Source organism: Cuculus canorus, chromosome 2, assembly GCF_017976375.1.
Source record: "Cuculus canorus isolate bCucCan1 chromosome 2, bCucCan1.pri, whole genome shotgun sequence".
In the NCBI taxonomy this organism is placed as follows: domain Eukaryota; kingdom Metazoa; phylum Chordata; class Aves; order Cuculiformes; family Cuculidae; genus Cuculus; species Cuculus canorus.
In genome coordinates, this window is record NC_071402.1 from 19,594,813 (window position 1) to 19,608,782 (window position 13,970).

At 43.3% G+C, this 13,970-nt stretch overlaps 1 protein-coding gene across 5 annotated transcripts in view; it reads left to right on the forward strand.

Annotated features, from left to right (window-relative positions):
• Positions 1–13,717, forward strand: part of SYBU (syntabulin) — a 40,083-nt gene extending 26,366 nt beyond the window's left edge. For 3 of the 5 annotated variants that reach the window (XM_054060090.1, XM_054060091.1, XM_054060089.1), the window contains 4 exons: positions 6,855–6,954; positions 9,338–9,541; positions 10,499–10,645; positions 11,724–13,714. In XM_054060090.1, coding sequence (XP_053916065.1) covers positions 6,917–6,954; positions 9,338–9,541; positions 10,499–10,645; positions 11,724–12,825 — 1,491 coding nt within the window. In that variant the 5' untranslated portion in view covers positions 6,855–6,916 and the 3' untranslated portion in view covers positions 12,826–13,714. Of the gene's footprint in view, positions 1–6,854; positions 6,955–9,337; positions 9,542–10,498; positions 10,646–11,723 lie in introns of all 5 variants that reach the window. The other 2 variants (XM_054060088.1, XM_054060087.1) reach the window with 2 other exon arrangements.
• Positions 13,718–13,970: the final 253 nt, after the last annotated feature.

A 13,970-nucleotide genomic window follows, 5' to 3' on the forward strand; every position in this document is an offset into this window, starting at 1 on the left:
CAACTATCAGTGTATTTTTTTAACATCCGATCTCAATGTTTCTGTTGAGGTTAGTGTAGCAGAGTAACATCTTTCCATCTCTGATCCAAAGAGCCTTTTTGTTTGAACAGGAGGATAAGTTACCCAGACTGTTGCCTTATGCTCCGTGAACATATGTTCCTTCTGACAAAGGTCATTTCAGGCTGAGAAGAGTAAATTTATGGGAGCCATTTTTAAGGTGTTGTTAGAACAGTTCAAACTGTGTATAGAAGCGTAAAAAATAATTAGGCCATGCTGTCTTCTGCATGAAGACTGACTCTCCTTACGATATATAAAGCAGAAAAAACCCAACTTGCAGTGCTGTTTGTCTGTTCCAACAGCTGCTTGTGGCTGCTTTGCAAATCCATGAATTAAAAACAATTAAGAAAAACACAAGCCTAGATCATATTAATATGAAGAATATAGATGGTGGCTCTTGGCCAATATCGGTAATTAGTTTGTAGTGACTGTTTTAGAGAAGAGCTTGATTGATTGTGGTTTTACAGCATACACAAGTCACATTCTGTATTCATTTTGAGATCTGCAGTGCTTACAATTTGCATTAATGTTGTTCAGATTACTAACAAAACTATAGTATTGAGATGACATATGAAAACTGCTTAATGAGATAAATTTTGATTGTTTGATAACATACGTTCATCCAAAGTAAGAAGAGTGAGCAAGCAAAATGAGCAGAAATCAAGATAACTAATTAGTTTAGATCACTCAACCAGCAGTCTGAATTGAGGAAATAATTTATAAAATCGAGATTAAATCAAAATGTGCAGGATCTGCATTGCAGTTCCCCAAAGTTGTCTGTCTGGTTTTAAGCTGGAATTCTCATCGGGCAGCAGGTTTGAACAATTTGTAGAAAGTCACTGTGGAAGTTTTCTCTATATCCACTCTGACTGTGCCTTTACCAGCTGCTCAAGTTACCAGCTATTACTGGACCAGGCAATCAGCTCAAACATGATTGAGAGATCTGTCTGATGAGCCGACAGTGGCAGGCAGTGGGATGGGTGTCCACTGAAGAGAGGGTGGTGGTGGCTTCATTGGCCAGTGCAGCGGGATAGCGGAGGAGATACGCATTGGTACCCTTAGGATTGACCGTGCGAGTCATTGCTGTGCCCAGCTTCTCACCATTGTTCTGGGAGCACAACTTACAGATCTCAGCTCAGTGACAAAACTGCATGTTATATAAGAAGAGATGGTTCAGTACTAAAAACCAAGATTCACAGCAGAGGGCGTACCAAGCAGGAACACATCTCCACCTGTTGACAGAAGATGCCAGAGAGGAGTGCCTGTCTCCCAGACTTAGACAGCTACTTGTTCTGAATGTGCCCACACGTGTGTGTCTCGCGTTGTCTCTGAACCTCCATACTGGAGCTAGACCATCTCAGTGAGGGCAGGCAACTGGCATGTTTCATTCCTTTGAAATATGGCCAGTGCTAGTGCTACAGTTCTGTTTTGTATTGTAGCTGAGCAGTTAGAGCTTGGGAAAAATGCCCTCCTTAGACAAAAGGAGTTCAAATTCACACCTCTCAGTGGCTCCTGAACTATTGCGACCTACTGGGGATCCTCACTTCCTCCACTGATTCCAGGCCTCATAGTAGTGGAGAGTGTGAGGCACAGGCAGGTAGAACATGCGGGAGCAGCTTCTGTCACCCAAAGATTAGAGCAGTCTGCGTGGAGGAGAGTCCTGTGCCTTGTTCCTTGCTCGCAAGGTTGTCTGCTTTTACCCAGTTACTGCTTGACGTGATGTCTATAGGAAATCCAAGTCAAGAATCTCATGCATAGCAATAGTAAATCAAATAAGTAAGAAGTCAAAGGCCAGGGACCAGAACCAAAACCTACTGTCATCTATGGACTTGACACTGAAATGAGTACGTTTCCAGGCGGGAGACTTTGCCCTGGGTCTTTTTTAACAGTGTTACCCGAAGAAAAGCCTGAAATGCTAAAGCAAGTCTTCATCACTTCTTTGCCACTTCTTTTTCTTATATTTGTGAACAGTGTGGGTTTCAGTCCTAGTTTGCTTGTGGTGTACAAAATAATCTTGCAGGAACCCATATTAAGTAGAAAAGAAAAGCATTTGTGTTTCCTGCAAATATACTGCTTATGCTGTTAAAGATCGGAACAAGAGAAGTAGCTGTGAGTTAAAGGTTTGAAGATAAATGAAACCAATTATCTGAAAAATACAGGTCCTTTCAATAGTAGGCACTACAATTGAACTCCCTCTATTTTTCCAGTCTCTGACTCTTGCCCTGGGATCTCTAAATACAGTTACCTACAGAGACACAGCATGCTGCTTAACTCCTCTAGTTGCTGCATGGGGTTGGTGGACATGTATGCATATTTCTGTCTCTGCTGTACAAGAGGATGCTTTTGAAGGCAAGGAAGCTTGGCAAAATTACATTTTGAAGACAAGCTATCTCTGTCAGTACTATTTTATTTACAGCTCTGTTTCACTAAGTGACTATATGCAAAACCTAGCATCAAAACTGATATATATATATAGAGAGAGAGAGAGAGAGTTGATGTTTATACAGCCAGAAGATAGGTAAGTTATGTGGATCATATCCTTTGGCAGCTGTGAAACAGTGGTGAAGGTGCAAATAAGAAAGACTAACACGAAAAGACTAAATTTTAATAAGCTCATATGCATCCTGAGTTTTGGGAATCCAGTTCTGCTGCTCAGCTGTCAGTGTTCCTCTCACAGATATTACTTAAAATTTTCATTTTTTCTGTATTGTAATCTTACTGTTTAGATAGCAAAGGGACAATAAAATGCTCACAAGAAAGTTTGAGCTTTATTCTTATAGAAGGAAAAAGATTAAATGTTAAAGTGCAAGCAGAATTTTAATATTGAGGGCAGAAGACCACACAACAAGGGATCCAGTCGTCTGCAATGGCTAGAAATAGCAGACTGGGATGCCATACTGCAGGCATGCATGGGGGGTTATTGTCTGACTGTGTTAGGAATGTGTATACTGCCTCTATATACCTGTATACATATATGATGTATTTCCTTGCTTGCATACTGTCCCAGTAGACCAGACATACCTAATCTGTTCTACCTGTAAAAGCTCTGAATGTATTGTGCAACATGGTCATTGTGCTGCATCGTTGTCCTTACAGTGTGGCTGAGGCAGCAAAGAGAGTGGACTTAAAAGTGAGGCTTTTCTACACCCAAAAGTGTAGGCATGACAGCTGCCCTGCACGAATGCCAGCTGGAGGTGTACTAGGCCTTGTGCAGGCAGCTCTTTCTCCTCTTCTGTCTCTCCCCAAAATTTGTACTTACATCACATGCCAGATGGGAGATGGGCCCTTGAGTAAGTTAGTAAGTTTCCCAGTCAGTTGCAGTGCTATGGCAGGACAGTGTTAGCCCCTGAGCTGTGATCTCCAGCCTGCAGCGCAGATGAGCACGCGTCTGCCAGACCATCAACCTCCTCGCCGCTTCTGCCTGGGTTGTGGGTCCCACGCTGCCTGCACTCCTCATCATAGCCAGCACAGCACACAGACAGTCAGGCTCCCTTCTCCCCACTTAGTCAGCTGGAGCTACGCAACTGTTGCGGTGCTGTCAGGGCAACAAGGAGGCTAAGAGGCAGCACAAAGCATGATGCTGTCTGCAGCATGCTTTTAGCGCGGAGCTGTTGCCCATCGAGCAGTGAAGTGCAGGGACAGTTCTAGATGCTGCGTGATTTCACTCCTACTTCTCAGATACTCATTGCAGGCAAGGAGCAGTCCTGCAAAATGTTACAGTACTATGTTGGCCATCCTTATGTTGTTCTACCAATTGCATGGAGCAGTGCACAGCTCCATTCCTGAGGTGTGGGTGTGCTGCTGCTCAGAGCCCACTGCAAGACAAAGGAGGGCTGGAGTGACAGGCTTTCCAGCATCAGATGCCATACGTGTGCCACAAGCATTTCTATCAGAGCATATTTTCAAGATGACTCACCTGCCGGCAGGCTGTTACTACTATGACACTGAATGGCTGTAGCATGTAAGAATCTGTATGAATGAATTTCATATGAGGCACCACTGAAGCCAGCAGCTCAACACATAGCATCTTTTCAGGAAAGGATGGGTAAGACAGTCTATTTATAGGAAAGTCTTAGCTCAGAGCTACACAAGTGTTATGGCCAGTTAGGACAAAAGAATATGATTTGGGGAAATTTCAACTCCTTTCGTAGTTAATGTTGAATCTGTGGGCTGTCCTGGGGCTTACATCTGTGAGATTTCGCAATCACATTGTCGCAGTGATAAAAATAGTCAACAGGTGTCCTTAGGGAGCTGTCAGCCTGGAGAATGGCATTAGGAGGGATGAGAGGCTGTGTGCAGCTCCTACCCACATTGCTCCCAGACAAGAAGTTTCACCTCTTTGTTAAGACATTTATAAGACAGAAGTCACACTTACCCAGGAGAATATGTTGCAATTGATATTTTATGGATGGGTGCCATGTTATTTTGCTTGGAGGGGTCTACCAAATGGGAGAAAATGTTTCTTTAAAGTCTCCTAGTAACATTGCTGTTGAGCTCTGCTACACACAAAGCTGGCGTGAACATTACTAACATACCTTGAACCATTGCTAGTAGTGACTCCTTTATTTTATAAATGTTCTTGAAGATCCTATAAATAGCCGCATGCCTAATTTTAAACATAAGTCGTCTTTGGTGCTCAGTGTTAAGCTTGTGTTTAGCTGTTATCAGGGCCAGGAAGGTTAATTCATGCTTCACAGGCACAGTTCCTGGTCTCAGAAGCAGTTCAATCTTTCAGAAAGCCCAGCCTTTTTAGGTCGTCATGTCTTCAGGTTCTGCTGACTCTTATCAGCAGTGCCTAGCTCGCAGCCTTTCCCAGCACTGCGCTCCGAGCCAGGCAGGTCAGGGGTGGGTATTATTAAGCCTTGCTTCCTCAAAATGCTTTTGATGGTGAGATCTGATAATGATGTGATCTCCTTAACTAGAGGTGAGCCTTGGCTGGGGCTCCTGCCCTCTGTGCTGCAGCCAGGACTTGCCTTTGGAAAGCTCTTGGAGTCTTGGAACAGCAGAAATGTTTTGGGGGCTGGAACACTGGAGGTATGAAATCTGTGTGATGTGTTTACCTGTTCAGGTCTTGCTTATAAAGCAGATTTGGGAGTAGTGTGATGCTGAGACAGTATTTGCTATCCTAGTCTCATAGATGGGAGTGTTCTATTTACTAGGAGAATTCTGGTGTGGCTTTGGACATCGTGTCCCACGGTCATTTTGCTTCCCCAAGGAGAGGGTCACTGACATCTGCATCTGTAGACATGATATAAATACTCTGTGAAACAAAGCAGTTTTGCTGCTCTCTCTTCCTCCCCATGCAGATTTGCACTTTAGTTACGGCTGTGGTGGCTTGGATCTGATTGTCAGGGGTGTAGTACTGGGTATGGAGTTCGTTAGAAGGGGTTACCCTTTTCAAGAGCTAGGCTTTGCATTTTAACACTTTGAAATTGGGCTGAGGAATATCTGAGGCACTGAGGAACAGGCTGATTCTGATGCTGGGACTTGATGAGGCTGGGAAAATATCGGGTTAAATCAGAACATATCTGTTCCTAACACCAGTTCCTAGGAGTGGAACTTTACTGGGTGGTAAGGATGGTTGCTATATGTCTTGTCCTCTTTAAGGCTGTGAAGACAGGCTCTGACAAGGCCTTTTTCTCCATCCCAGATCCCAGTTATTCAGGGGTGCAAGATGTGCCCAAGAACAGTGTAAAGGATTTAAGAGAGAGGTTGTGCCCCTCAGTGTTTATCTGCTGCAGCAGGGATGATGGTAGCTGCAGCTGCATCTCCCCCTTGTGGAAAAGAGCAAAAATGGGGTTTATATTAAGTGGCAGCCACCGACTGGGGGTGTCTGTGTGCTGGACGGCATCCCAGGAATTCTCAGGTAGAAGATGCTCCCCCTGACAGGCCGCTTAAAAGACATTGAAAAGTTACTTCCATCCCATCAGATAAAGTCATCATCCATTACTGTGGCTTTGTAGCTTGGAACCTGTGTCTGGCTTGGGACACATGCCAGTCGAGTGACAGACTGAAAAAAGTCCTAACCTTAGTTTTTTTCTGGGGTGGTAAGACTTCCTTAGTACATCTGCCTGCTCCTGGCCTTAGCAAAATGAGAGCAGTTTTCCTTGTATATGCCAGCACTTTGGAAAGAAAAGTTGTGATCTGTAGAAAGTCAGTGATCAGATAGATGGCTTAGCACTCAAGAAGCACTTGGGAGCTACACGTGATTATTGGATTATTTTAAGGCTATTAGAACTGCCTTAGTATGCTTCTGTGCCGCATGAAAATATACACATGTACATATATACATATGCATAGATAACCCTGTTAGCTTATACACATTTATACGTTTATACATGTATGGGTATGTCATCTCAGAAACTGGAATAGAAACAGCATTCCTCCCAGCATGTAGTATTTTCGAGAGAAATCTCTAGTTACAGTTGTGTGCTCCTAATCACTGTGCTCCTGTAGGAGCCATGTGAGCAGCCTCATTCATCTATTGATGGCTGTGAGAAAGCAAACAGGTTGTCACAACAACTGTTCCTAGCTGACTCCTAAAATGGCTTCTGTAGTGTGAGGGTTTTGTGTCCAAATGTTTTTTTCTGCTCTTGTTGAAGTGCCAGTTCTGAAGAAATGCTAAAAATCTGGAACAAATCCAGCACTTGTCCACAGAGATGTTTGAAAATTCATGCAACTTCTGAAATTCACACAGGAAGGACAAAGGAAGGATGCTTGTGATTCATTGTTATTTTGAAAACAGTCTTTGAGTTATAATTTCCATCATGTTTTCACTCTTCCCTTTTCTTTTCCAGGGAGTGAAGCCGATTTTAGCTCTTCAAGCAGCTCAGCAAGTATTTCAGCGCCTAAAGTCCATATGTCTGCTGCTGGAAGCAAAAGATCTTTTTCTCGCAAGTAAGCAAAGCAATTTTTCCTGAATATTGCAAGTGTTGCTAGTGCAAAGATAGACTGCTGTGTAAGGCATTGCAGTTAATACATACAATAGTAGAATTGTGAGTTTTAAAACAATATGGGTAACATGGTGCTCTCAGGCAACAGTGAGAACTGCAATATGAGAAACTAAGAAATGCAGTATTTGGAGCACAAAAATGGTCAATATGCTAGATCAGCTGACTGGTATATTTTTTTTTTTGTTTATTTGTAACAAGTACGGGGGATGCAATCAGGTGGGGCAGAAAAGGCGTCAGCTGGAGTGGAGGAGGAAACAGCCGAGTGTATGTTAGTTAAATGCAGTACTTCTAGCAGGTTAACCTTAACCTTCTGGTCTTATCACTCATATTTTTCCCTCTGTAATAAATCTTTGGCTTTCCAGAACATGACTTTATTTTTTGTAGGAAGAAGCAGACAATATTGCCTTTGATGTTTTTTACTTAAACACCTTTGTGTAGCCTCTATATAACTAAAACTATATCAAATAAAAAGAGAAGTCATAGTCATCTATCTAAATGAACCTTTCATAAAAGATTTCTGTAAGATATCTCCTTATCATATGTGAAGTGCAAATGCAGACAGCTTGTGGATATGGGGGCATTTGGATGGAGCTGTGCACATTGTGCTCTCTGCCTACGCAATCCCTGCTGGTTACATTTTTTTAAGTTGGAGGGAAGAGTTTAAATTGACAGGACTACTTTCCTGCTCTTTGTGGAATAGCTGGCAGGCAGGCTGGGACCAGCAGCAGGATACCCATATGCTTGAGTGGTACAGACATCTCCAAGGTCACAGTGTGCCCCAGTGTACAGAGATTGGCAGAATGAGGCTTAGTGAGTGGTTTCATATTAGTATCGTGAGACTGCTAGAAAAAATAAACATTACTTAAGCACCCTGTAGATTAAATCTAACAAGTGAAAGTACTGGCTATAAGAAGAAAAAGTACTAAGTATAATATGAAAGCCTAAAATCACCTTTACTTTCACTAATATTATGTATAATTTCGTCTGTTCTTGTGCATTTAAATGTAACTTTAAATCAGAGCATACTGACCTACTTAATTGGATGGCAGGCCTATGTAACAGTGCTCCTTTAAGCACATTGCTGTGTTATGCAGTCTGTGCAAGTTCTGCTTTATACCTGTGTTGTTGCTGTACTGTGCGAAGTGGAAGAAGATGTCTCCTTTGCAATATATTCTTTTTTAACTGTTTCATTTAACTCACTATGAAACATTTCAATGTTGTCACAAACCACAGTCCTGCACTTCATTGTAAAATAATTATAAAATCACCCAAACCGCAGCAGTGTGATGAAGGTTTGCAACAGCCACTCAACCATCTGTTCCTTATAAACTGTTCCATTTCCAGAGAAGGGAGGAAACCAAGTCAGACAATTTTAAGAAGAGATTTTGCTTCATAATCCTGTGGTATTTAAATTTTTATGTTCAAGCCATCTCTTTTGCTGGCTGGATTTGCTTTTTTCCGTATTTTTTGAAACCTGCCCTTTCATTACAGTTCAGAAGAACAGTTTCCACGGGAGAATGAAGGTAGCAGTGTAGTGGTGCAGGAAGGCAAACCCAACCGAGCAAGCAAGGAGTGCACCTCAAGAAATTGCCCTAAGCACGCCCCAGCCCTTGGGCAGTACAGGTAGATAGGAACTGCTTTCAAGAACGCACAGTTGACAGTCAGATTATTTAACAAAGAGTGAGAAAAGAAAGGTGGATATGTATGAGGGAAACTGGAAGGAAGAAAGAAAAGGCAGTGCTTTCCTTTGTCTATTTTAATACCATTTCAGCCTGCTCTCGGTGGGGTTCAAACTATCTGTAAGCAAATGAATAGCTGACAATGACAGCTGAGGCAGCCAGTATGCCAAAGGCAAAAAAGAACAGTGGCTGTAACAAAATCTGTTTTCACTGCATGCTGTGAACCCTCAGACTGCTTGCTGAGGAGCATGAAAGCACTCTTGGAGCAAACCTCCACGGATGGGCCTCTCTCCACAGGCCTGGCTGGGGAAAGCTGAAATGTGGTTCTTTTGGCACTAATCCAGGCTACAGTCCTCTCATTACCTAATGGAGTCAAAGATTCAGGGAACACGGATCATCTGATGAAGTCAGTGGGAGCTATGCTATCCACAAAGAAATGTGAAAGTGGCCAAGCTTCACGTGATTCAGCCTGAGAGCTCCACAGTCAGTGGAAAAACATGCAGTGGCTAATGACTTAGGACTTTCTTCCTAGCCACTCAGTTACCTGTCTGGTTTAGTGTTCAGACAACTGTGTGTAAAATAAGACACATACAGGGTTGTGTGATGAAGATAATCCAATATGCTTTAACCATTTTGGTTTCCCTCCAGCCGTGGCCCTTATGCTCGGAATAATGGATCATTATCCAACAAATCTGGAGCCAGCCCACCTGCTTCTCGTGAGAAGGACCCTTTGCCAACACTGTGCAAAAAACAGTTAAGTCCTGCTAACATCTATCAGAGTTACAAGGCTTCTTCGGCCAGCAGCAGCAATTCAGACTCATACAGAGGAAGCAACTGCAGCCCAGTGATGAGGCAAGTCTTTCTCTCAGCATCCCAGTGTTCAGCACACTGACTTACCTTCTCAGCAGTGTGACGTGGATCAGCTCTATGAGTTGCTGAGCAGGTTCCCTTGCTCCTCAGCATTGGTGTGACTCCTCATATAGGTGGCTCAACGGTGAAGAGGGTGCACCATCCCTTGTAAAAGCTTTATGGTTTTCAGCACTGTAAAATTCAAGGTCACTTTTAGTCAAAGCTCTTTGTAATTGGTTTTCATTCCAAGACAGGCTGCTTTGTGTGGTTTTATGTCATCAGTTCTCATGAGGATCTATTGGTTCTTTCATCTAAAGGTCCCTTTGCTTTGGAGAGAGTTGGGTGGAGTGGCATAGAAAATGCACCCTGCCCATCCTTAGGCACCTCCCTAAGGATTACTGTTTCCTGTACAAGAAGGAAAATGGAAACCTGCCAGTGACAGCAGTGGCACATACTACAGAGGAGAAATTGTCACTGTACTGCTGCTGTTGCCCTCTTTCTCAAGCAACTCAGAAGCCAAGCATGTCAGATACACACCTAAAGCTATGCAGGATGAATCTGGGTTTCAGCATGAGCAGCTTCCTGTGTGTGGAGCTGAACTCGGTCTGTGCCCTGCCTCAGCTGGCCTTGTCTGCAGCTGAGTGTCCTTGCCAGTGCCCAGCTGTCTGCTCTTGGACACACCACCCGTTTTGGCTGAGGGCATAGCTGGGTATTTTAAAGTTAAATGTCTCATTTGATGTAACGAAAATGAAAACAAGTATAATAAATTTTGTGCTATAGCCACAAATCAGCCTTTCCTCCAGTACTTCAGTTTGACAGAAGGAGTCATTTGTGCAGACACTGAGGAGCCCCAAATGGGTAAAACTTTGTATCAGTCAATAGGGTGTTTTTCTTTTTACTAGGATGGAAGAGCTGTAAGGTTGATATTGTGTGATGGTTTGGTTTTTTTTTCCTTTTCAGGCGATCAGGGAGACTAAGTTCTTGTGACAATCACATCCTTAAGCCACAAAATGCAGAGCAGTATTTGACTCCTCTGCAGCAGAAAGAAGTTACAGTACGGCACTTGAAAACAAAGCTGAAGGAATCTGAGAACAAACTTCAGGAAAGGTATACTTCACTTCAGAAATCAGAGTTAGAAAGATTTATTCAGGAACATTTGGGGTTGGCAATCCTGAACATTTTATTCATTTCTTGACCACATAAACTGTTCACTTAGAAATCTGAAATATGCTTAGTCTGATAGGGTTGTTTTCAGGTATTTCAGGTGAGCATCCCATTTAGTTATAAATATGGTTGTTTCTTTTTCCCTTTCTGAGACTTTCCCAATAGAATATTTTGACTAGTCCGATTTAGCATTGAGACCTTTTATACATGAAATGCTTCATACCCACCAGCATGTATTACCTTTGTCTCCTGTTCTACCTCACTCACTGAAATATGACTACTAATGTCCCCCTTCCTCCCTAATGAAAGAAAGTCTCTCACACAAACCAGTGTGCCCACTTGTGGTTTTGTCACTTAGATACTATATTTTTACAGTAGCCCTTTGTATGAATGCAGAGCAAAGAAGTGACAGTACACATTACACAGCAACAGATGTCGTTTCTTTTACTAAAACCACTCTGAGAGCTGGCTCTCGAACACACACAACCCAAGCGGGCACAAAAGGCCATTTGAGTGCAGCCCCAAGGCAAAGTCCCAGGAATCCCTTCATCCAGCCTGACCTCTGCATCTGTGAGGTCTGAATCTCCCGTAGGTGCCCCTTCTCCCCACTTGTTTGCCACTCAAAGCAGCCACCTCTGGCTCCATGCTGGGTAAAGCAAGCCAGGTGACTGCAGCCCCAAGCCATCCTGTAGTTGGTGAGATGTTAAGCACTGTACTGGTTGGACCTAACCTAGAGGTCACTACATGTGCCTCAAAATGTCCAGGATCATGCCATAGCCCACAAGGCTGCTGGCTGTGTGGTGAGTTTGGTGACTCGAGTTAGCAGTCAGTTGGCACATCTTGGGAGCCGGTTAACATCTCTGTCCACTCTCTCAGAGGTGGAAGCAAATAGTGTATGGAGGAATTTGCTTCATTCTTGGAACGTCTCTGCAGCAGAGCCATCCCAGGATGGTGGAGCTTCATGTTGACTCTTCAACTGACCGGTCAGCAGAAGTGTTACAACATTTTTATTTTGCTACAGGGAAACAGAAATAGCAGAGCTCAAAGCTCAGCTGGTAAGGATGAGAGAAGACTGGATTGAAGAAGAGTGCACTCGTGTGGAAGCAGAGCTAGCCTTGCAGGAAGCACGAAGTGAAATTAAACAACTCAAGGAGGTTATTGAAACCATGCAAACCAGCTTGGCGGAGAGAGACAGAAAAATTGAGAAATATTGCATAGACATAAACGTTCAAAACAAGAAATTGGAATCTTTGCTGCAGACCATGGAGATGGCTCAGGATGAGCAGTGCCTGGACTACAGGTGTGACCCAGAGGAGAAGCCATCACCATTGTGTGCCACAATGCCAGACAGCATCGTTACAGGGGACCGAGCTCTGGAGGAGGTGACAGATAGTGGCCTGCTTCCTAGTGAGGAAATAACTAACGGGACTGATTTATCTGAAGAGGGTTTGATCACCACAGCTTCTGATTTCAGTGATCCAGCTCCCTTCAGTTCTGCTGCGAAGACAGAGATGTTTGAAAAATCTCTGGATGAAAACCTAGCTTCTTTACAGAAGGAGGAGAAAAGTGGTAGCAACATAATGGTGGAAAAGGCTGTCCAGACCGATGTGGTGCTATATAGCCTAGATGTAGAGCAGCACATTCAAAACATCATCGGAGCTCAAGGTGACAGCTCCCTAAGCCAACCTTCTTCATTGAAGGAATTGAATGAGTTGTCTTGTCAAAGCTTCAGCGATTCTGGCATCGTAGTGGACTTAACTTCAAGTGACCCCTATTCTGCCATACTTTTGTCTACAGAGAAGTCTCCATGCAAGAATGTGGAGCACAGAGAGCATGAAAATTGTTTTGTGAAAGAACTGGATTTTACAGAACCTTGTGATAATGAAACCTTTGGGCATGTCTGTACTGTGTCTGAGACAGGAATAGAGAGGAGATATTGGAGCAGCAGTCTCCTGAGAGATGTTCTGGCTGTGGCAGCCCCTGTGGTACCAACTATCATATGGGCTTTCAGTACCCAGAGACGAGCAACAAATCCCATTTACGGTATTGGAACTCTGCTGCGTGGTTGCTGCCTGGTGGCCCTCCATTCTTTGCGCCATACACCCTTCAATATGAAAAGCTAAATGAGACAGATCATAGGAAGTTGTATATTCTGGTAGAGTCCATCATTTGCTTTTAACTATTTGATTTGCACTATAAGTTGGTTCAAAAACGTGTTCCTTGTTTCAAAGTTTAAAAAAAACTGTAGTTCCACAAGATGTTTTTAACTGGTGTTTTAAAAGTACTGCTGCCTATGGAAATAGCCCTCCTGCTCCTAGGCACTGCGATCCTTCCCTGGGCTGATGTCTTTCTGGTGCCAGTGCATCTGCACAGTGAAACATGACCAGGGAAATGAAGGAGAATTACAGATAGCATTCTTTCGTGCTTATTTATTTGCTGAGATAGTATCAAACTCGGCTTCCCTGAGCGGTTCACTGAGCAAATGTACAAGCACTTTGCACTGGCACAAGGGTAGTGCAGGGTGTGCCAGGGAGCAAATGGCCAGAGAAAGTTGGGGTGTTTCTTTAGGCAGCGCTAACCTAAACCAAACATTTGTGACACTACAGTGTTAAGTGACACAAAGGCTTTTTCCCACATGTACGCCAGAAAGCATGCTAGAGCTTTCCGTTTGTTGTCTGAAGTGTCAATTCAATTTCGAGATAAAACCCATATTCCCCAGGCAGCTTCCAGCACATTGTTTATGCCTGTCTTGCGTGGTGCTCTTCTCAATCATACAACTGCTTGAGCGTTTCACTGGTCTTGTGTGCATATGGGGGCTGTAACCAAAAATATACATTGTGGGGAGTCTTGAAACGTCTTACATTGATAAGTATAGGCGTGGATACAGTTTGAATATTAATGTTGTTTTGAAGTCTGATAGTCTTTTAAGCTCTTTGAAATATAAATGTATTGTGTTTTAACTTATTGTTTATTTAATTGTTTTATTTTAATTTACCTTTGTTATCACAAGTTCATTAAAGCATGTTAGAAATGTTAAACTTGTAAGTGTTTTATTGTGGCAAAGCTATAGAAAATAACCGCTCTCAGCTGAGCTGTCAGGCAGAGGCTGAGCAGTAGTAGGCACTGTGTAAGGCACAAGGACCCATCTTGTGCATCTTGTAAGGCACAAGGACCCAGAGGACAGTTACACAGAGAAAACCTGAGCACAGCTCCGAGTGTAAGCACACAGCCAGAGAAAAATGCTTCACTCTGTCCATGGACATGCACG